Genomic DNA, 24,252 nt, shown 5'->3' on the forward strand with positions numbered 1-24,252 from the left:
TTCTTTTTTTGTTGTTCAGAAGAAAGAAAGTCATATAGGTGTGAAATGAAATGACGGGGAATAAATGTTAAATGTTTATACTTGAAGTGATAGTTCACCCTTACAGGAAGATTCTGTCATCATTTACTCACCCTCTTGTCCTTTCAAACCTTTATGACTTTCTTTATTCCGCAGAACACAAAAGAAGATATTTTAAAGAAAGTTGGTAACCAATCAGGACTGGCCCCAATTCGCTTCTATTTTATGGACGCAAAACCAATCCAAGTGAGTGGGGGCCAGTTAGAAGCATTCTTCAAAATATCTTCTTTTGTGTTCTGATGAAGAAAGATAGTCATACAGGTTTTAAATTACAATTCTAGGGTGAGTAAATGATGACAGATTTATAGATTTGGGTGAACTATTACTTCAAGAACCAACCATGTTATTGACAGGACAAAATGTGCATCCTAATCATTGTTTAGATATTAAATCCATCCTCCAGCATCAGAAGACAGAGATGTTTGATCATACCTCAGAATAATAAAGCTGGTCAGTCCAGAGCGTTCCCAGGCTGTTTAAAATTCAAACAGCGCCTCTTGTCACTACTCTGCGGGGCAGCTCTCTCAGGTGGGCCGACAGTTTTACAACACAGACATCGAGGTGGAAATTCTGTCCAAAGAGGAAAGAGAAAAAATGACATATGTGGTAGGAGTCCAAACAGATAAGACATTCACCTTCCTCTGTATACACAAACTCTGCTAAATTGTTCTTTATTCTCACTGTTGTACCTTCTCACCTCCTCCGAAGGTGTACAAGATGAATTTTGACAATGCTGCGTTTAAGCACCGTATGCTTCAACAGAAAACAGCTCCAGGCTATGAGAAACTGCCCATGAAGAGAGGAATCTTTTTCGACATGTTCCCCTTCAGCGTGATTTTCCGCAGGGACATGACCATGTATCGGATCGGAGACGGTTTGAAGCAGGCGTTTTCTGATCTGCAGGGTAAAAAAGTCGATGAAGAATTTAAACTGGTGCGACCCATGCTGGAATTCAGCTGGGACAATGTGAGTGAATGGGGAGAAATGGGACGGTAGTAGATTAGAGGTCTGCAGAAGTGACCAACATATGTTGTGTTTTGTGTTTACTTGCTCATATGTTGTGTTCTTTTAGATCTACACCCACCTCAACAATGTGATCGAGTTGCTGTCTAAAGCTGTGGTCGAGAGCAAACAGAAAGTCAACGTTCCTAAACTCGACAGAGGAGAAAGAGGAAAGCGAAAAACCCCAAAAAGGAAGAAAGAGGTATGTTTCTTACATCAGTGATCGCCAACAACACCTTTTCTAATAATAGCTGAGATATAATAGACATGTAGGCTCCTTTGTTTAGAGTAACGCAATGACTTTAAAACATCTCATCTTGATTCCTGTGCTGTTTTCTGAGACATTAAGGTGATGGAGGACATACAAGGCACGGACCAGGAATACAGCAGCTCTTTGACTCGATACAACAGCTCGGCAAACTCGGGAGGAGAGGACATCGAGCTGCTGGCTTTTCAGACAGTCAACGGTTAGGGATCTTCTTAAGTGCAGCCCTTAATGGCCTCCATCAGCATCTCTGAAGTCACAGTTGTTTGCTTGTGTGATATAAAACGCTTTTAGAAAACACTTCTCTGGCATAGGGAATGATGTAAAACAAAAGCTTGGAGTTCTATCATGTAAATGAGATTACATTCATTATTTAAAGTGTTTTGGGACCGGTGCCAGATAAATTGGAAGTTAACGTGGCTCTCCGACGGCCTCCACATCACTCATATCAATACGCTAATTTAGATCCTCTGTAAAAGCAGTTAAAAATTACATTTGCTCTCTCTTGATCAGGTAAGTGCAACGAAACCATATTTGAAGATATGCGAGAGCCCCCTAAAAAGCCTCTCCATCTGAAGGGTCAGATGAAGTACGTCCCGCAGTGGGACTCCCTCATCTTCCTTGGAACCCCAATGTAAGCTTTTGCAATCTCACCCGTCTTTAAAACACAGCAGTCTGAGCTAGCGGAAGACTGCGGTTCAGTTTCTATAAAAACAGATTTTTTTTAGGAACAATATCATACTCACTTATATTTTGTTTTATCTAAAGTCCACTTATTTAAGGACAGTCCTTGGGTCAAAAACTATTCCTGCTGAAAAAGACAATAGAAACCATAGCAAAAAATCTAATGGTTTCCATTAAAATACTATTTTGAAATCATCCCTGGTGAAAAGAACATGGAGAGCCCTGCCCAAAACACAATAGAAAATCTAATAGATGTATTGGTTATACTTCGAATTGTATTCGTTTTACTGGAAACTATAGTGGTGTCTACTAGTATCTGATGGATTATTTTGGCGGCATGTTATCTGGCAGAAGGGAACCCATAGAACACCAGGAAATTGTATTGGAATATTGTCCAAATGGGCGTCTATGTCAACGATTTAAACCTGTATGACCCGAGCAGAGAGCTCATTCTGGCTCAAACACACCAGTCGGCCGAGCTGCAGCTTGCACTTGACCAGGTATGAGTCCAGTTCATCAAACATAACCTAAAAACTTTCAATGCATTTGAATGCAAAGCACAGCTACTGTGAAGTTGTTGCATCCAAATTTTTCCTCTAAATTCACAAGTCTACTTGTGAAGAATTGACAAGCGAGTGACGGCCTTATCTCCCACTGTGCCACCCACAGGAGCAGCAGAAGTATGCGCAGCTGCAGGAGATCATTAAAAAGCTGGATGAGGAAAAGAAGAGAGGGGACTCCCTACTGTACGCCATGACACCCGGAGCCGTGGCAGACAGACGGCGCAAGGGAATAACAGCCCTGGAGACATGTCAGGTACGGATACATGCCAAAACGTGTGGCGAATACACTTTACTACACAAAAACCTACAGCACTCGTTAATACACACATACACAACACATTTCCAACCATGCATTTACAAAACAGACATGTTTGAGGCTTATTCACACTATGAACACTGACAGTCTAATGTTGGAAAACACAACAGTCGTTTTCACTTAAGAGTTTGTTGGCGTTTGTCAGATCAGTGTGAATAAACCTTAACATCATGTTTAGCTGACAAAAAACATAAGCTTGTTTGTGTAAATCATTTAAAAGACTGGTGAAACAAGTGTCCGACATCAATAAATGTAATAAGAGTTGGGTGCCCCTGGCATTGACTGGCACTTTGACTCTATGAATATTCAAATATCCTTTGTCAAAAAATCTAAAAAGGGAAACTTAAATATGAGAAAATCACTCAGACTTTGTTCTTGATTTTCACTTTGCGGTTACGTTTCTGCAGGTGTTTCCAGACTTAACCATTCTGTTCAGCAACGTAGTGACTTTTAAAAAGATCTGTATCCACATCACCCTCATGCAGGTGGTGGACATATATATACAAATATAATTAAGTTATTCCATTACATTGATTTATTCTTATTATTTACCACACAAACGTTAAAACAAAGTGGTTCTAGACCAGTTGTTTAGGTCTTGCAAAATAGTCTATAAAGTTTATAATATTTTACTTTATTACACATGCAGAAGAGAGTTCCGAAGAAAAGGTGCTCATTTGATCTCACGTGAGCATCATAAGGTTATAGTAGGTCTACAGCATGAAAAATTAAACATCTTTTCAGGCAGATACAGAAAAAATATTGAAAGCTCCTTAATCTTACTTATTATAAAAGCAAAGGTGTGAAAAAGATCTCTAATTTTTCCCGATAAAGGTTTTAAGAAGACATACTGACTCAAGGGAACTCCTTTAAGACACCAGCAGAGCTCAGATACAGCAATGAGCAGAAGGACTCCGAAGATAGAAGCTCAAACAGGTACGTGAGGACTAAATTCACTTAAAGGAAAAGTTCAACCAAAAATTAAAATTCTGTCTTCATTTATTCACTCTCACGTTGTTGCAAATGTGTAATATTTTCGTTCGGATGAACACAGAAAGATATTTGGAAGAATGCCTGTAACCAAACCGTTCTTGGCCCCATTGCCTGATAGTAGCTTTATAAATGTCTTTGTTCTGCTGAACACAAAAGAAGATATTTTGAAGAATGTTAAAAAGTAGACAGTTCTGGGGCACTTTTGACTAGCGTTTTAATTTTGTTGGCCTGTTTGCATTCATCCAAATATATTTCTCTGTGTCCTCAGAACAAAGAAATGTATACAGATTTGGTACAACTCAGGCCGAGTAAATGATAACAGAACTTTTATTTTTAGGTGAACTCTACAACATCATACAAATTTACAGCATTTTTTACCATTTAGCATATTGAAAATTTGGAAGGGCTTCAATGCACAGTGTTTTTCTTTTGTTCAAAAAACGACTACTTTCTTTAAATTTTAATTTCCCCCCATGGTTCCACTTGTACCAACAGCAAAATTCCCCATGTGACATGAATACCCCCAATGAGCAACAGGCTGAGGGAAAGCGCACTCCTTCTGACCTTCCCCAGGACACCCTACAACCACTAGAGGGCGCCTCAGACCCAACCACATTCATCCCAGGAAAAAGAAAAGGTGAAAAAGACAAAGAATGACAAAGGAGGAAAAGCAGACAATTCATCGGGCAATGCACAGGAGAGCACTTCCCCTGCTGGGGGTCCAGAGAACACAGCACCAGAGCTAAACAAATAAAAGTACAGTTTCAGAAGCCAATACGCACGATTGCCAGCCAATGTCCCCATGATAAACACAGCCTGCAATCTGCTGTGACAATCCTGGAGAGATTTGTATGATAATTTGAGGCAAAACGATTGGCCCGGCAGACTTCTTTTCAATTTATGAGTCCCCACTGGAAAATCCATCTTGAGATTGAAGCTGTGCATGATGGCTGGTTTCTAGCTGGTGTGAGTTGGTTGACCAGCTGGTACCTGGACTGTTGGTGGTCCAAGATGGTCTACAGACTGGCTAAAACACAGCTGGCATGTTCCAAAAAAATGACTTGCAGCTAAGATCAGACAGATCCATGTTTGATTATCAGATCAGATAGAGAATGATCAGACAACTGAATTCATGTCAGCAAATTCTACAATTTTAGTTAAAGACCGTGGCACACAAACAAAAAGTTTCAATGCAGATTTCTCTCATATCTGCCAAAAATAATTGGCTTTGTGGCTAAATTGGGAAGTTACACGAGTCTGGAACACGATGTGATATTTCGGTATGAAAGTAAATAAATCTGAAAAATATTTTTGGTTGCTGGAAAACAAGGAAATGATTTCATCTGGATCAAAAATAGACAGATTGAAAAAAAATCCATGGAAAAATCTGTATCTGTATTGACCTGTAAAGAAATCTTAACACTCTCTTTAAGGCTTAGTATTAGTTTGCCAGCAGAGCAAGTACAGACTGTTTGCCACTTCCCCTTTCAATAGTTTGAATAACTGTCTAAAATTAACTAATATTTTAATAATAAATATGTGATATGTTAAAATCTGTATTGAGTATATTAACATATTTGTATATGTTTAAGATTTGAAATGTTCAGTATTACGCATGTCATGATGTGTTGAATCATCGTTTTAACTGACTTACCTCATATTTATTAAAGGTGTTTGTTCGCATTACACTTTTTGAATTCACTGTTTGATGAGCACTGTAACATTGCTGTAAAACAGTTACATTGCTTGCGAAAGATAAAACACATCAGATAAACGCAAGTGACCTAAATGAAACGTGAACACGTGCACATCTAAATGACATGCAAAACATTTAGAAAGGTCTGCACACATACAGTACGCACAGATGTACAAACACACGCCCACAAATACAACACTTGCACATGTAAACACACAGAGATACAAGATAAACCAGGAAGCACACACCAGTATGACGACTTGAGCTACTTCTGTGCAGTCCCATCCCGTCGACTGTAAATGGTTTCATTAATATTACTTAACTTTACGTAGATGCACAAATCATAAACAGTTAAAAAATGTTACATGGTAACAACAACATGCTTTTGATGATATAATATGAAAACGTTATCTTGAAATGTGTATTTTATGCTAATTAAGCCAGTTATGTACATATTCACAATTTCCTGGCTGGCCAAGCGTAGATTGAATTCATTGAACAAAGCTTTCTAAACTTGCTATGTCTCTGAAAAGCATAACACACTTGTACACACACAACATGACAGATATCATTCAGTGATAAAGAGGAAGCCATCAGGAAACCACTTAAACTACACTTCCTGTCTGTTGCCGTGGAGACAAGCTTAATTTTTACTTCGCCTAAACGCTTTTTTCAGAAAAACGTAAAATTGCTGCCATAGATGAGGATCTAACCAATATTACACCATGTAAACTTTGTTTATTTTTAGGGCCAAGCCGGAGGCATAGATTTCTTTTGAAGTCCATATGCATGAGTACTACACCCAGATGGTTTCCATTCAGATAACAGACAGATAAGTGATTGGCTCTCATTACTAATGCACAGACATTAACCCAAATGGCGAGTTTCTATCACAAAGCACCTTTTCATTGCACAGCGATTTCTTATTTTAGCCACTAAACCATAACATACTGTATGTTTGCAATAGAAAATACAATTGTACCTATTGTACAATCCATCTTTTCATATGTGACAGCACGTTAAACAAACAAACAAACCTTTTAACTATACACGGCAGTAGTATATTGTGTTTTATATCATAGTTTTTACGTCAATGAAGTCAAAGGCATTTAAATAAGAAAAAACGTTTAAACTATTTTATTATGTAGTATATCTAAAAAGTATGATTATATAAAGCTAATCAGTGATTTTGAGTTTGTGTGCCTCTGCATTGCCCGATACCTAAAATAGGTTTTTTTTGTGAGCATGTTGTGGTTTCACAAGTTAAATCTATAATTACTCAATACAGTCCTTTGGGATACTTCATTGTGATTGGTCAGTCTAATCATTCTGGGGCCACAGGTCAGATATTTTTGTACAACAACCTCTTATTGCTCACTGTACCTAACAACCAGCACGGCGCTGTGCTAGGTTTATGTCTCTCTTATCATTCTCACATCTCGCTGTAAATCAATTTCAACTCAAATCAGCATTATATGTCAACTTATATATTCATCAGCTATGCAGTAAGGGGTATAATATAAAGTCAAGCAGTGTAAATCCCTAGTGATACATAACCCTAGTTTCACATTCGGAATCGGACCCCGTCAGGGAATAATTTGCAAGAATAATCAACTAAGTACTGTAAATCACCAAAATATCATATATGTGTCCATTTGCATTGTTTGGCCATAACTGGTCTGTGTCATGCAAATCAGTAGTAGTAACAGTAAAATGCGGTGGTTTTGTGGATATGGAAGATGGAGACACCGACGACAGAGGAAACAGAATAACAAACACAACACAGCCATGTAATGATGCATCATATACGTCTGCAAGTGTGTACAGTGGCAATGGGCCTCTTCATTTTTTCCTAATACAATTATGATGGGGTGGGGGGGTTGGTTAGGCAAAAAAGAGAGCAGTGCAGTGTTGACACAAGTTTAGTGGCTGAATACCCGATTTACTGATCACAAAGAAGCTAAAACCTCTTCTTTCACTGGGCTGCATCCAGGATTACTGCTAAATTCTTTACAAGGGCTGCACTTGTTAGGGCAAGCAAAGATACCATGTCAGCAGCTAACATACTGACAGGGCGGAGAGACAGAGACCGAGAGAGAGAGAGAGAGCGAGAGAGAGACGGAGAGAGACTCAGGGGTGTGTCTTATAAATTTAGTTCCTCGAGGAAGTACAAGTCAAATGATCTTGTTCTTGGTACCGTTGTGTTAACACGAGATTTTTGTGTGAAGGATTTGAGTTGATTTAACCTGTCTGAAGAGATTTCATCACAGAGCACTAGATTTTAACCACCTGATCTGTGCGCAGACGGAGGACAGAGTTTGAGGAAGGAGGGTGAAAAAGAGAAAAGTCAGGTGAGTACTCAATGGTCCTGATCTCGGCACTCTCCTCCATCATCACATATGGAGCTGTCATCGCTTACACAGGCAGAGAAAGAACTGATGTTACAACTTGTGATAAAATGTTACTAGAGGATGTTAAAAAGATTTTTTACCTTAACAACAAATAGTTAGCACTTATGCTTAAGTCTACTTAAAATACATGGATGTTGATTACAGCAATTTCAAGTCTAAACCTGTTTTGCTGTTCAACCACTCCCCATAAAAACATGTGCAAGTCACAGGGATGTTCATCGGGCGGATGGTTCATATAGTCCATTAAGTACTGTCTAGTTAAAGTCAAGATGATTTTACTGATATAAAGAGTGTGATGTCATCATAACTCCATTAAATTTCTCAGCATAGCTGTCTCTGATGCCATCAACAAACTCACAGCAACAGTTTATGAGTCTTGTTATAGCAGCGAGTGTCAGGAGAGGTTAGCTGTTATGTTCTTCGCTGAAAAGATTTGATCTGAATGCTGTGCCACAGTTTCACTTCCTATACGATCAGTTGTGCACATGGTTTGGTAATCTCACAAAAACAACTGATGAGTTTCATAGACTCTCCCGCTTAAAGTGTTAGTAAAGTAAACAATGAAAAGAACATGATGGGTTACGTAATAAAGGAAGTTTTCGCAATGACAGTATGTGACATCATCACATGTCATCACAGTCAATTCTTGAAGTTCAGGTGCTGTGGCAGAGGTGTAGTAATAAGAAGAGGGAGAGGGGATAGTTCCCCCAAAATTAAAATATTACGCATGACTTTCTTTCTTTTGCAGAACACTGAAGATATTTAGAAGAATGTTGGTAACCGAACAACAACGTTACCTATTCACTTCTTTTTTATGGACACAAAACCAAAGCAAGTCAATTGGTACTGCCGTTGTTCGGTTACCAGCGTTCTTGAAACATCTTCTATTGTGTTTAACAGAAGAAAGAAAGTCATACGGTGTGTTATTGTCGCACCTCGCCGCATCCAGTTCGGAAGACATGTTAAAATTATAATGGGTTCGAATGCATCTTTAATGCCGTTTGTCGAGTCGCATCACATCGGTGTAGACACGGTGTAAGATAACCGAAGTCTTGAAGAATTAAAGTAGAAGGTTAGAAGAAGATTAAACAAATAGAAAAATTAAAGTAGAAGATTAAACAAGTTTCATTTGATCAATATCTAATCTCAGTGGTTAACATCTCATTTGTAATCTTTCATATAGGCAGGTTGCTTCTCTTCTTTTAATCTACATATGCATGACAAGCCTAGAGTCGAACAATGACAATCTTCTCCCCCACAGACATTTAAACAGGACTTTCCACACTCTCCTATTGTTACGAAACTTGTTGTAAAAGTCAGGTTTGTCCCCTCTGAATAAAAAACCCCACAGAGTGTGCTGCCAGTTACAAACTTAAGTCCAATGTTGCTCACAGCAGGTTTTGACCCGTCCTTATATGCTGCCACTGGGGTTTTGTGCTGTGACATGCTGCTTTATAATGACAGAGTGACAACTGTGGTACAACAGAGTGATTCCTAACTTCCTACAAATCCCCTGGGCTTTATCCACACAAACACAGGTACACACATGTATTCACACACAACCCTAGGCTATGGGGCCGGGCTGAAGTCATCTGTGGAATGCTAAATATTTACCTTGTCTGTGAAAACCTTTCAATCAGTGCAGTGGATACAGGCAGCAGTTACATCTCAATGTAAATGCAAAATGCACAGGATGAAGATTTACTTAAATTGACTTAGATTCAAGGCTTAAAGTCAGTCTTAATCTTGTCAGGTATGACTGTACCTGATATGTAGGCCTAACAAATCCATGAACATTTTTTAAGGAAAGAGAGTGTTTAAAAAGAGTTAAAGCAGGTCAAGAGTTGATTTATGAATCTAAAATGGACTGAATGGTGAAAAGTGGGCATTACATACTAGAATGCAACCAAAACCAAACTACAGTTCTTTTTAAGACAACACCTAATGTCTATGTGGTCTTTTAGTTAACATTATCCTATAACCCGTGGGACCTTAATGATGTCAGCGGAATGATGTCATTTCATAAAACACCATCACAGCACAAGCTCAAATATCAGATATCCATCCGTTGCACTATAATCAGATCTAAAATAACCACTTAAAAGGAAGTAGTGGCTGTTAAACTGCACGATATAGTTGTTTTTCAGTTTAGCAGTTTAGTGTACAAAATGCTGATTGCTCAAATCAGCATTGACGCTGCTGTTTTTTAGTGTTCCACATAACTTACAGTAATGCACAATCTAATGTACTCAAACATCCTAATTGAATGGAGTTCATTAGAAAATGAAACTCTAAGTGAATTAAAATTCAATCAGCTTGGTTCTCCATGAAACAGAATTGGATATAAAAACATCACACAGCTGATGGTGGCGGCGAGATTTGACATTATTTTTGGCGTGTCTCGGTTCACTTAAAAGAACAGTGTTGATCAGTTTCGCATTAATATACTTTGCGTTTGTTACAGAACTGCGGAGCAAACAAGGACTAGTGCAGTACTGAGAACATCTCATAGTTTTTAATTTTGCAACACAGAAAGTTAATTAACAATGACAAGAACATCTATGATTTTTTGCCCTACGCAAAAACTGAAGCAAAGCATGCATCTATAGGCCAAAAAAAGCATACTAAGCATTAAAAAAAAATGGAAGACTTTCTCAAAATATATAAATGCCTGGATCATGATACAATCTTACGGTTTCAAGTAGGAACTTGTGAAACCATGATCTTCTCACCTATGCTTGTCTTTACATGTTTCTTCGATTATACAAACTTTGAAGCACTCTTAAACTATGTTGAGTCTAGTATAAAAGTTAAGCTACATTCTTAAAATCTAAGATTATATTATTGCATTGCATTTCATCTACATTATAAACATGAAATTGTTCTACGTGAAAACATTAACCTCATAATGGAAATCTATTGGATGTCATTGTGTCGGCATTAATGAGTGTTTAATTCTGGAGATAATGACACTTCAAAGGAGTCTAGAGAACAATTAGTGTTGTTTATGTGATGTATGACCACTATAATGACATGGCAGGACCTTCCCCTGGTGGGCAAGGTGTTGAACAATCTAGACAAAAGTCTGTGGGGACTTCCCGTGCTGGGACTCTAAAGGGGACTTCTCCGGGGGCAGTCGCTGCTGCAATACTGGCTTAGTGACTTTCTGGCTTAGATACTTTCTCTTAGTGACAAGAAAAAAAGGTTTGTGTCCCATTAAGTCTGGCATAAAAATAACACTGCATTTCAGAAAAAGAACATCAAGCCAACAGTAAAATATGGTGGTGGTAGTGTGATGGTCTGGGGCTGTTAACAGGACCTGGAAGAATTGCTCCGATCAATGGAACCATGAATTCTGCTACCAAAAATCCTGCAGGAGAATGTCCGGCCATCTGTTCTTGAAGCAACTTGGGTTTGCAGAAGGACAATGATCCAAAACACACCAGCAAATCCAACTCCGAATTTCTGAAGAAAAACAAACTGAAGACTTTGGAGTGGCCTAGTCAAGGACCTGTCCTGAATCCTATTGACATGCTGTGGCATGACCTTAAAAAGGCGGTTCATGCTTGAAAACCCTGGCTGATTTACAACAAATCTGCAAAGATGAGTGGACCAAAAATCCTCCGCAGCTCTGTAACCGACTCATTGAAAGTTATCGCAAATGCTTCATTGCAGTTGTTGCTACTAAGAGGGGCCCAACCAGATATTTGGTTTAGGTGGCAAACACTTTTTCACACAGGTCCATGTAGTTTGATGATCTGAAACATTGAAGTGTGACAAACGTACGAAACAAATACGAAATCAGGAAGGGGCCAACACTTTCACACCACTGTATATGTTAGTCCCACCCTAATCAGGTTTTCATGCACTCATATATATAATATAATATAAAGTGACCAGTTTTGCAGCATTCAAGGTTTCTGCATGTATCGTGGCATGTTCAGTGAGTGATGTTGAATTTCAACAGAAACAAACCACAGGAATGACAAAGTCACCCAAAAGCAATGTGAAAGACTTGCTCCATTATATACACTAATCATAAAAGTTATGTCAAAACATTAGTATTTTATATAATTTATTTCTTTGAATCCTGTTTAAAGTTATTTCAATAAAATTCTTAGTTAAGGCTATACAATAGAAACCAACACTGCAATTCTAATGGCTTTCAATGGAGTTGTACTGGTTTCAGTATAAACCATAATGGTCTCTGCTGGTGATGGGATGTGTTGGGTTGGGTTCTATTGGTGGGGTGTTATCTGCTGAATGGGAACCAATAGAATATCCATTAAATCAAACTAGAAAAAAATACTACATTCAAGAATTTTGTAATACTTTTTATTATAAACCAGTGATGCTTCATAATGGTATTTATATAGAATTTATGTTTTTAGCAAGAAGAGGCAAAATGTTGATCAAGTATCAACTAAAGAGAAATATAAGCGACTTGACTTACTCGATTTCCCTTCTTTCCTCTTTTCCTTCTTTAGATATGGAGACGTTCAGCTCCAAGGACATGGCTCTCAAGGCCCAGAAAAAGATTCTGAGCCAAATGGCGACCAAGTCCGTAGCGCAGATGTTTATCGACGAAACCAGCAGCGAGATTCTCGACGAGCTTTACCGCGTGTCGAAGGAATACACTCGAAACCGCACCGAGGCCCAGAAAATTGTGAAAGACCTTATCAAAGTAGTGGTGAAGATCGCTGTGCTGTTCAGACACAATCGATTCAATGACGATGAGCTACAACTGGCACAGACTTTCAAAAAGAAGCTGCACCAGGGAGCCATGACAGCAATCAGCTTCCACGAGGTAAACAACACCTGCACCCGCAACACCTGTTAGCGTTTCTTGCATTTTATGTAGGCTATCCTACGAGAATTGTCCGTGTGGGTGTGCATTTAAACGTTAAATTTTCTCTTGCATTTAATTTATTTTGAACCCTTATTGATTATTTATGGCTCATTAAAGCAGTGGAGGCTACATTAAGGTCCAGTGAATGAAATGTAGTGGCATCTAGTGGTCGGTTTGGGATTGCAACGGCTCACTCCCCCCTGCACTTCTAGAACCCTATTTTTTGAGGACCGGAAAATGTGCACAAGACCGTATTTTCAACCAATTCTACGTTACTACTTAGAGTTTTTGAAAGGTTTATTACACACAAATACTACTTTATTTCTTACAATTAAACCTTATAGTTAATTGCTTAATGTTGAGTAATTATTGTGACTTACTAGCATAATATAATAACACATCAAGTAAAATAAACAATAAATTATGGTACAGCTTTTTAAGTCACTAGATTAACCACATTTCAAGTACAGAGGCACTGATGACTCGGGGAAGATTTAGATGTAAATTTTATAAAATAAGAAAATAACAGTCAAACACACACAAAATTTTAACATGAACCAAATTCATTCACCACTTCATTAATGACCAACTTCATTGATGGCGTTTCCATTGACTCCTAAGAGAAACATAAGCGTGGAGAGAGAGAAAGAGAAGTGAATGAAATAATGAACATTCAGTTGAACATGTTCAACTCTCTAATTGTACATTTCATATTTAAAAGATCTTAGTGACCACTATAAGGCCGAAGCCTAGACCAATTTATTTAGTAATCTTTTGTCATACTATTGCCTGCACTTAACCCTGTCCCTGAACACTACACAGTACATAAAAAATCTAGCAAGTGGTATTTTAACAGTCAATTATTGTGATGTCAAAGTAACAATCAACATTATAAAAATAATGTCAAAATGAAAAGATGTGCTCATAACATGCATAGTGGGGTAACCAGATTGACTGTGAGCATGTGAGAATTTAAACATTAAGATTCATTTAAATTACTTAAAATGGAAAAACGAAGTGCTATGTATTGTGCCGGCTAGGCCTAGTATTAAAAATCATCCCATAGTCACTTAATCAACATAAGTTTACCAGTCTTACTACGGTTTCGTCTAACGAATATAGAGCTTGTCAATCGACGTCACGCCGTGTTGAATGTTGCGCCATCTTGGGAGGATGGCTGCTAGTGCGTTCAATACAGTGTTGTCGATTTCTCAATATCAAACAAAACAAGTAATGATACATATCAAAACAATAATGTAAGTCACTTTGGATAAAAGCGTCTGCAAAATGCCTAAAAATATAAATAATAGCAGCGTAGTATTATCCTCCCAAGATGGCGGTGCCACTGCAACATGCAACTTAAGGTGTGACGTCAGTTTCACATTCTCTATACTTACAACCTGTTTACAGCATAAGAAGCATATTGTGGCTATATAGTGCATCCAAGACTATTTAGCGACTTACGACCAACTAATGTCGACTACATTAACTTTCCAATAAAACTTTTTGATACTCACACTTAATTATTGTCGTCCCTACTTCTGAAAAACATGCAGATGCACTCTTGGCTTCCGTTGTCGCTAAAAACCTAGGGTCCTAGAAATATGTCGCCAAAAATGCGGTCCTGAAAGTGCGGCCTCCGGGTTCCCTTTCGAGAGCGGTCACTTCGACATTGCGGAGACCGCATATGAAACTCCTCCTCTTTTTCACTTTTCCTGAAATCTTATAGGATAACGCCAGTAAAAAAACTGGCCAATTGTCGCAAGAATGCAACCGTATGCAAATACTGACGAATCCAGACAGTATAAATACAGTGCATGTGACGACAATCCTCAGAATCTTCTTTTTCACGCTGCCATCGTTGAAGACGCAACTGGATATTTTTCACCGCATCCGATGGCTTCATACTGTCGTCTTTGCGCGGGTCCCATTGACCCGCAGGATACGCACGAGCACTGCATTGCCTGCCTGGGCCTGGCTCATGCGGAGGCTGCATTCTGCGAGTCCGATTGCGCGCACTGTGCGGACCTGCCGGCGCGTGTCTTGAGAACTCGCAGGAACATCGCTCGTGGAAATATAGGGTCAAGGCTCACTGCCACCAACGAGTCGCTGGTGAGTCTACCCGCTCCAAGGGGGAGCGGCGACGACACGGCTCCGGGCCGCTGTCCTCTGCCGTCACCCCATTCCCCAGTCCTCTACGCCGACGAGAGTCTTCGTCCCCCGCCTTCCGTCTTGGGCGCCGTTTCCTTCGGCGCTGAGGAGGACGACGACTCCATGTCCATCTCGGCTTCAGACAAGGACTGGGCAGGGTCGGAGCGGGATCGCCCCGACCTAGAGAGCACCCCGGACCTCCACGAGGAGTTCATGAGGGTCCTCGAGAAGGCCGTCAGCGAGCTCGACATCACCTGGAGTTCACCTGAGGAGCCGGCAAAAAGTAAGCTCGACTCGTGGTACCTTCAGGCGGGCCGCCGTCAGGCCACATCAAAGAGGAGTGCGCCATTCTTTCCAGATGTCCACGAGCACGTGGTGAAATCGTGGTCTGCTCCTCAGTCGGCGCGCGTTCACGCCGCTACGCAATCCATGTTCGCCCACGTGGTCGGAGCGGAGGCCCACGGTTACGTGCGCATGCCACCCGTCGAGGAGACCCTCGCCGCTCATTTGTGCCCTTCTACCACCTCGCTGGGCTCGGACCCAGGCCTGCCGTCGAAGCCGTGCAGGTTTACCGCTCATCTCGCCGGTAAGGCTTACGCATCCGCCGGAGAAGCCGCTTCCGCCTTGCACGCAATGGCGGTGCTGCAGGTGTTCCAGGCTAAGATCCTTCAGTCGCTGGGTAGCGGCAGCCTGGAGGCGGACGCCACGAGGGATCTGAGGGCAGCGACCGACTTCGCTCTGATGGCAACGAAGCGGACCGCACAAGCTATCGGCCGATCCATGGGGTTCATGGTCGTCCTACACCGTCATCTCTGGCTTACGTTGGCGGACCTGAAAGACGCTGACCGTAAGTCTCTCCTCAACGCCCCGATCACTCCCTCCGGCCTCTTTGGTGACGTCGTGGAGTCGGTGGTGGAGCGCTTCGGGGAGACGCAAAAGCGCGCCAAGGCCATGAGTCACGTGCTCCCGCGACGCTCTTATCAACCGTCTCCTAGAGCCCGTTCTTCATCCGCGTCGCACTCCGCGCAGAGGCCGACCAAACAGCACGCTGCTTCCGCCCAGGCTTCTCGAGGTCGTGAGCCGGATGCACGGCCTAAACAATGGTCGGGCCCGCCTAAGAAGAGGTACGGGCCGAAGGGAGGACCGCAGAGAGGACCGCCGCGCCACGACGGCGGAGCGTCATCGTCTGCCAAGCCGTCATCCTGACGGACCTATAAAGAGGAGGAGAGAGTTTGTGAGCGTTCCGGTGGCCCCCAAACGCCGCTGTTTGCATCAGTTTTCCCCCGCGGTTGCGGGCGAACATTGCAATGTTGTAAATGTCTGTGTAAATGCAATAAAAACACATACCTGTTCACAAAAAGAGCTCTTTCCCCCTCACACGACCAATGCTGCGTTCCTTGCCCTGCCACGGTGCAGCGCGAAGCCGCAGTTAATCCCGACTATAACCAGCCTTCCCTCGTCCACGGTCTTTCCCGTGGGCGAGAGACGGCTGGAGTCTCACGCACGGGCTATTTCCCCGCCAGTGCAATTAGCCTCGCTGCACCAGCGTGCTTCCCTAAACGGTCCGCTGACGGTAACGCCCGAAGAGATTCGGCCATTATGTCTGTTTCTGGACGCGTGGAAGGCCATTCCGGACATTTCTCATTGGCTACTAAATGTGATAGAACACGGGTACACCCTGCAGTTCAGACGAAGACCTCCCCGCTTCAGCGGTGTGGTTCCGTCGCTTACGTCAGCGCAAAATGCGCCTGTGTTGAGGCAGGAAATCGGCAGCCTGCTCGCGAAAGGAGCGATCGAGCGTGTCCCTCCGAACGAGCGAGAAAGCGGGTTTTACAGCCGGTACTTTGTAGTGCCCAAGAGAGATGGTGGTCTGCGTCCGATTCTGGACTTGAGACCCGTCAACCGAGCCCTTCACAAGCGAGCGTTCAGAATGACAACTCTAAAACAGATCCTGGCACAAGTGCGTCCCGGGGACTGGTTTGCATCCGTGGATCTGAAGGATGCGTACTTTCATGTTCAGATAGCCAAGCGCCACCGAAAGTTTCTGCGATTCGCTTTCGCGGGTTCAGCGTACCAATTTGCCGTACTCCCGTTCGGACTGGCATTAGCACCGCGCACATTCTCGAAGTGCGTGGACGCGGCGCTTTCCCCTCTCAGAGCGAGCGGTATGCGCATTCTGAATTATCTGGACGACTGGTTAATTTTAGCCCACTCACGGGAGGCGCTATCCGGTCATACGCAAATGCTGCTTCGTCACTTGACATCCCTGGGGCTACGCGTGAACATGCAGAAAAGCAAGCTCACTCCGAGTCAGTCAATAACGTATCTGGGGGTATGTTTCGACTCAGTGGAGATGCGCGCTCGCCTCTCTCAAGAGCGGACGGAGTCCATCTCTTCAGCTCTACATCTGCTCAGGCCGGGTCGGTCTGTTCCACTGAGGGAGTTTCAGAGGCTTTTGGGTCTCATGGCGTCAGCCTCGGCGGTCTGCCACCTGGGTCTTCTGCACATGCGACCGCTACAGTTTTGGCTGAAGGCTCGTGTTCCATGGAAAGCATGGTCCTCGGGTCGAGTGCGAGTCCCGGTTACACTCAGTTGCCTCAGTGCCCTGAGCCCATGGCGCGACCCAAGCATGTTCAGTCGGGGAGTTCCCCTGGGGCTGGTTACGAGACGCATAGTCGTTACGACGGATGCGTCGTCCTCGGGATGGGGTGCAGTGTGCGAGGGCATGCCGGCATCCGGCCTTTGGACACAGTCACAGAGAAAATGGCATATAAATTGCTTGGAGCTGATGGCGGTGTCTCTAGCTCTCCATACTTTCCAGTCGAGACTGGAGAAGAAACATGTCCTGATTCGCACCGACAACATGTCCGTGGTTTCGTACATAAATCGCCAGGGAGGAGTCCGCTCAGGAACTCTTTTCAAACAGGCTGCGAGTCTCCTACTGTGGGCAGATCGGCATCTACTCTCTGTCAGGGCAGCGCATATCCCCGGTCGTCTGAACTGCGGAGCGGACATGCTTTCGAGGGAGGGTCTTCCGCACGGAGAATGGAGGCTTCATCCAGACTCAGTGCGGTCAATTTGGGAGCGCTTTGGGACGGCGGAAGTGGATTTATTCGCGACGAGCGAGAACGCGCACTGCCCGCTGTATTTCTCGCTGACCCATTCCCCCATGGGGAGCGACGCTCTGACGGTGCGATGGCCGAACGTTCGGCTTTACGCGTTTCCTCCGGTGAAGATTTTGCCCCTGGTGCTGTGCAAAATCAGAGAGGAGACGGCGACGGTGATCCTCGTCGCTCCGTTTTGGCCGAATCAACCGTGGTTTCCGGACCTAAGCGAATTGTTAACGGCACCGCCGTGGCGGATTCCCCTCAGGAGAGACCTGTTGTCCCAAGCGAACGGCACGATATTTCACCCCAGCCCGCAGCTGTGGAGTCTTCATGCCTGGCCTCTTCGGGGGTTTTAAATGCACTTCCTCAGCGTGTACTTGACACTATTTCGGAGTGTCGAGCGCCTTCCACCAGGCGTTTATACGCTCTCAAATGGGGGGTGTTTGTTAAATGGTGCAGTAGTAACAATATCGACCCGATGTCCTGCCCCGTGTCTGATATTTTATGCTTCCTGCAGCACAGGCTGGACAGCGGCGGACTCCCGTCAACACTGAAGGTTTATGTGGCGGCTATCGCCTCGTTTCGTTCCCCGGTTGATGGGCAATCCATTGGAAGGCACATGCTGGTAGTCAGATTCCTCAGAGGAGCGAGGAGACTTTTTCCACCGCGATCCCCTTCGGTGCCGCCTTGGGACTTAGCGCTGGTGTTGAAGGCTCTCTCCTTTCCCCCATTCGAGCCTCTGGACGCGGCTTCCCTAAGAGAGCTCACTCTAAAAACCGTTCTCCTTCTTGCCCTTGCTTCGGCTAAGCGCATAGGGGATTTACAAGCGCTCTCAGTCGGCGCTGATTTCATTCGTTTTGGAACCGGCGACTGCAATGTCACTCTCCGGCCGAAATCGGGTTATGTGCCAAAGTCTATGTCTACCCCATTTAGAGCACAGGTCATTTCTTTGCCCGCTTTGTTTTCCGAGTCGTCAGACTCGCAGAATGCAAACGCTCCGAGAGCGGTCTGCCCGGTAAGGGTTTTGCGGGCTTACATTGATCGCACGGCCGGTTTTCGGCAGTCTGAACAGCTCTTCGTCTGCTATGGTGGGGGAACTAAAGGTCGGGCTGTTTCAAAGCAGAGGCTCTCTCACTGGGTGGTGGACGCTATTACCTTAGCGTATGAGAGTCAGGGACAGAACTGCCCATTCGGTATCAGAGCTCATTCGACTAGGGCTATCGCCTCTTCGTGGGCTTGGTCTAGGGGCACATCTATTCAGGACATATGCTGTGCGGCTGGCTGGTCTTCGCAGAACACTTTCGCCAGGTTCTACAGATTGGACGTGTCCTCTTTGTCGTCTCAAGTCCTCTCGGTGAGTGCTGATGACTCTTTATCTTCTACTTTATAATCCTTATGCTACACAGTGGTTGCCGCGTTGCTGTTTATGCTGTGCTTGGTGTACTTTTATATCTCTGTTATATCCGCCCGGGATACCGTGCTGGCTCTTACTGTTGTGGTGTCTGCCCTGTTTCAGCGCAGCCCGCTGCATTCGTTGGGTTTGGATATGCAAATTTGGCAGGAGCCCGATATAGCAGTTCATTGGCCGGTTCAGTGATTTAGCAGTTTATTGGCCGATTTAAGCCAATCAGCTGTTGACGCTTAGCGACCTCGTGAATGGTTAAAATAGTATGCTTCCCATGCTTGTGTGTTTTAACCCAGTTTTTCTGGCTGATTTTGCAAGCTCTCACGGCGGGATTGTACTACCGTTCCATATGCGGTCTCCGCAATGTCGAAGTGACCGCTCTCGAAAGGGAACGTCTCCGGTTACTTTCGTAACCTCGGTTCCCTGAGAAGCGGGAACGAGACATTGCGGAGAACGCCGTGTTCGCCGCTTATCACCGTGCAGGCGTTCTCTCGTAGATTCTGAGGATTGTCGTCACATGCACTGTATTTATACTGTCTGGATTCGTCAGTATTTGCATACGGTTGCATTCTTGCGACAATTGGCCAGTTTTTTTACTGGCGTTATCCTATAAGATTTCAGGAAAAGTGAAAAAGAGGAGGAGTTTCATATGCGGTCTCCGCAATGTCTCGTTCCCGCTTCTCAGGGAACCGAGGTTACGAAAGTAACCGGAGACGTTTTGCAGGCAGATGCTACTCTCACCCTTTCTAGTACGGGTCTCTGTAGGTCGGAAAAATGGACATGTTGCAAGGTGTTGGCATGCAGAAAGGTTTCTTATCAGTCAAAGATGCTCTTCCTTGGCAACTGAGTTGACCAATCAGCATTAACCACACACATACGTCATTTCTTTTAAATAGGAAGAAGGTGTGTGTAATCTAAAGTTAGCAAACTTGTGAATTTGTAAACATAAGCACTGAAAAACCAAGCATTTTATCAGATAAGTCTGTGTTTTTGCTAAATTGCTTAATAATACATTTCAGAAGGTAACTAAACATCTTTTACTCTTTTAGAAGCAGCTGCCATTATGAGTATTTCAGTCTTTCTGCATGTTTTTGTTTACATGTAGGCTACTAAATCATAGTTGTACTAAAACTGTAGAAATGCCTTTTATTGTATGACAGCTATGTTATTGCTATTCTATCATGACACAAAGGAAAGCCAATTATTTTGAACTTTAAGAAGCTTGTAAGTGTTTTTTAAGAGACATTTGTACCACCTTTTAAATAATAATTGTAATTTGCTTTTGATTGTGACACTTATCAATTGTACCTTAAATATCAGTTATTTGCAGACAGCCCGGTGATCACATGGAACTCGCACCTCAGAACACGTTGTGGCCAATTTTAAGAGACCCTTTGCAGTATCTTTGTAAAACAAATGCAGTTTCTTCGATTCATATTTAAAATCTTCGTCACAAAAACTCCACAATGAAAAGGTACCTTTGGACGAGGGCCGATAGCATTTAAGCTGATATGAAACAGACAGCATTCGCAACCAACTGAAAAGACCTTTTGGCATGCCCAATTTTTCGACCTGAACATAACCCTGTCTCCACCCTTTCGAGCACTATGGTGCCTAACACAGAACTATGATGTCTATCTATATGATCTATTTTTGCAACTTTACCAAAGTAGATATGAAGCACGGTCTGTAGAGTAGTTTGTTCATTTGGGCTACTGACACAACATGGCGAATTCCATGCAAGGGGACCCACGCTGTATGTAGATAGAATATGCTAATTCTAAGGTAATAAAAAGCTTCATTAGGTAAGGTAATCACCTCTGAAGACATAGTTTTGTATATTCTTTTCCATTTCTGTCAATAGATCCTCCAAAAACTACACATTGGACCTTTAAACAAAGGCAGTCTGAACAAACATACATTTTATGATAACTAAACTTCCTTCTTTCTCCCCCAACAGGTGGACTTCACATTTGACAAGACAATTATATCAGATATACTGAAGGAAAGTAGAGACATACTTCTCAAGCTTGTAAACACTCACCTCACTCCTAAATCTCATGGACGAATCCACCACGTCTTTGACCATTACTCTGACGAAGAGCTCCTCACCCAGCTTTACAATCCATCTGGTTCCCTCAAGCCCCACCTCACCAAAATATGCAATGGACTTAATAAACTACTGGAGGATGGGACGTTATGAGAACAGTGGTGTATTGACAGTCTTTTTTTTAAAAGGATTGGCATGCTGGAACACCTTGACTGATACTATGTACTCAAAGCAAAGAGGCAAAATGAGAACACTGTGGAGTGGATGAGGGCAAGGGACTTCACTTAATAACTTAATAAATATTTAAGTGTTCTGTGAGCCTGATGCTGTTAACACAAGTTAATGTCAAACAGCCACGGAATGGAGTGAGCTCAGATCAAATGTCTAAATATTTTATATGAACATTTTTGTATCGCTGTGTTTCCAGCTGTGCGGACTACTTATTTTGAATAACTGTGTTTAAACCGCTGGGGTTCTGTTGTAAAATATACCAAATTGTATTCAAATATGTTCAAAAGACCACACAAATATTTTAGTAGGACACTGTTCACACTGCCATCTAGAGGTCCAAGTTTGTCACTACAAATAAGTCGCATCAATTTTGATATTGATTTTACACAAGCGATTGAACATTTCTAAGGGTGATACACTGTTCTATAATAAATAATATCTCTAGAGGTCTCTTCCATTAATGATTAAATAATTTAAATACAATATAGTATTGTTTATTTTTGCATCTCGCGTTTTATAATACCTTTGTATGTTTAGCAGCAAACAATACCAACTAAAGCAACATCCAATTCATGTTTTCAAGTGCTCCAAAACTACATCTGACGGTGGAATACCGGTCAAATGCAATTATTCAAGCTAACAATAATGCTTAAGCTACATAATTTAACTTTGATCATCTGTTTTTACAATGCCATTTAAAAACCTCTGAATATATTCCATTTAAAGAATGTGTTTATGTATTGGATATAGGAGTAAGGCATGTTATATTCATTTACAATGGTGGTATGCGTTTAAAGGTTACATATTACTCATGCAACACAAAAGAAACCAAATCAAGTCTTTATTGTGTTTTGTTAATTACTTGCGGCATTGAAAGCTTTAGCACATTGTAAACGGAACAGAACAAAATGTAACAGCACAGAATCTGCTCGATTGAAAGTTTACAGATCGATCTGAAAGATGTCTCATGGCACATGAAAAATCTACTTTTTTATTTAAACCTTAAATGATCCTACATAGGGTACTTGTGAGGTAGAAGTATTAAATATCTAAACTCTTGGCAGTAATGCAGTTATACACTATACTCATAACTCTGGTATTGGTTTGGTTAATGTTTAAGAGATACAGCAACATTGCCTTGAATTACAATTCACTTATGGGCATTACATTGCTAATACCTAATACCTAAAACTCTGGCTGCATTTATGATAAAGCACTTAATGTCTCACACAACCACTGGTATACAGCACACCCCATCAATCCCTTTGCCAAATACAATGTTGCTGTTTAAAGTATAGGAAGCCCTAAAAAATATTTCACAGTTCAAAAAACGTAGAAATTGTTTCCTTATATGCAGCCCCGATCACAGCTGAAAGATCTCATCTTCCCTGTCTCTCAAATTCCGTGTGCGTTTGGTGATTGTAACAGGAACAGCTCCCAGTACCGGCTGCTGGGACGCCAGGTTGTCATAATGGAGTTGTTCTATAAAGGAAAACCTTTAAAAAAGTAAAAGTTTAGTAAGATTAATCATTAATCAGATGTTATTCTAGAAATGCACCTACGCATACACACATCAATGGTTTCTAAGTCTAATAGCCCAGCTTCTCATTGTTTAACAGACATATGACTCATCCTGCTTACATTGTATTGTTGTTGAATTGACAGCACGTTACACAACAAATCTAGCAATGGCAATAATTATATTCTGTAATACCATAACAAAAGAGTAATTTCATTCAGACTGACGGACAGACTTACTGTTTCTCTCCCTCCTGGCAGGTCCTCACAGCAGCTTGTTTAGACTGACTGATCAGACTGTCGATCTTTTTCAGGTATTCCACTGGTGAGAGATCAGCATTCCCGTCAGAACTACTACAGTCTGTTTGGCTCTCTTGAGGAACCTCGGAGTGTGTTTGTGCTTGACTTGTTTCCTCCTCCCTTACATTCACTCCATTTGTAAAAGATAAAGTCCCGGTCAGTACTGGGATAAAAAGTGATTCCTTGAGGAATATTGAATCGTTTGTGTACAGTCTGTTTGTCCTTTTGATTTGCTCCATCTATAACGAAAAAACAAACGTGCACAGTTTGTTCGTCTTAAACGGTCAGGTGCAACAAACAACTCGACGCGATAAAGTCATATACACACATACTCACCGACACGCCATACTTAAGTGACAGTCCTTGTAAAGTGTCACCGGGCTTAACTTTGTGCTCAATACGTCTTTGTCTAATGGCGGGTGATAACGAAGAAGACACAAGACTGCCGTATGACCGGCTCCGGTGACCGCGGAGGAGGCCGTCAGTCCCGGAAAGGGACGATGCGTGATCCGCGGACATGGCCCGAGCTCCAGCGGAATCAAACTTTTAACTTCAGCGGACTGTGTGCGACAGCTGGACCATTCATCATGGCGAGACGTCAAAACAATGACAAATCTCGTGAACAGAAAACTA

General features: G+C 42.4%; 4 protein-coding genes across 4 annotated transcripts; 3 read left to right on the top strand and 1 right to left on the bottom strand.

The window, feature by feature from the left end:
- Positions 1-795: 795 nt before the first annotated feature.
- Positions 796-1,983, top strand: LOC130432676 (soluble guanylate cyclase 88E-like). Its single transcript, XM_056762168.1, has 4 exons — positions 796-1,044; positions 1,151-1,282; positions 1,430-1,547; positions 1,859-1,983. The coding sequence occupies exons 1-4, from the start codon at positions 796-798 to the stop codon at positions 1,981-1,983; spliced, it is 624 nt and encodes a 207-aa protein (XP_056618146.1).
- Positions 1,664-5,369, top strand: LOC130433348 (soluble guanylate cyclase 88E-like). The gene is made up of 4 exons (XM_056763171.1): positions 1,664-2,529; positions 2,699-2,845; positions 3,743-3,844; positions 4,397-5,369. The coding sequence occupies exons 1-3, from the start codon at positions 2,428-2,430 to the stop codon at positions 3,779-3,781; spliced, it is 288 nt and encodes a 95-aa protein (XP_056619149.1). The 5' UTR covers positions 1,664-2,427; the 3' UTR covers positions 3,782-3,844; positions 4,397-5,369.
- Positions 5,370-7,766: 2,397 nt separating this feature from the next.
- On the top strand, positions 7,767-22,284 carry tnfaip8l2b (tumor necrosis factor, alpha-induced protein 8-like 2b). The gene is made up of 3 exons (XM_056762639.1): positions 7,767-7,948; positions 12,496-12,815; positions 21,481-22,284. Exons 2-3 carry the CDS (start codon positions 12,498-12,500, stop codon positions 21,721-21,723), a joined length of 561 nt encoding a protein of 186 aa, XP_056618617.1. The 5' UTR covers positions 7,767-7,948; positions 12,496-12,497; the 3' UTR covers positions 21,724-22,284.
- A 342-nt stretch (positions 22,285-22,626) lies between these two features.
- lysmd1 (LysM, putative peptidoglycan-binding, domain containing 1) lies at positions 22,627-24,138 on the bottom strand. The gene is made up of 3 exons (XM_056762332.1): positions 23,956-24,138; positions 23,560-23,858; positions 22,627-23,297 (listed from the first exon to the last, which is right to left on the bottom strand). Exons 1-3 carry the CDS (start codon positions 24,136-24,138, stop codon positions 23,165-23,167), a joined length of 615 nt encoding a protein of 204 aa, XP_056618310.1. The 3' UTR covers positions 22,627-23,164.
- Between the last annotated feature and the right edge of the window lie 114 nt (positions 24,139-24,252).

This window comes from Triplophysa dalaica, chromosome 12, assembly GCF_015846415.1.
Source record: "Triplophysa dalaica isolate WHDGS20190420 chromosome 12, ASM1584641v1, whole genome shotgun sequence".
NCBI classification, from domain to species: domain Eukaryota; kingdom Metazoa; phylum Chordata; class Actinopteri; order Cypriniformes; family Nemacheilidae; genus Triplophysa; species Triplophysa dalaica.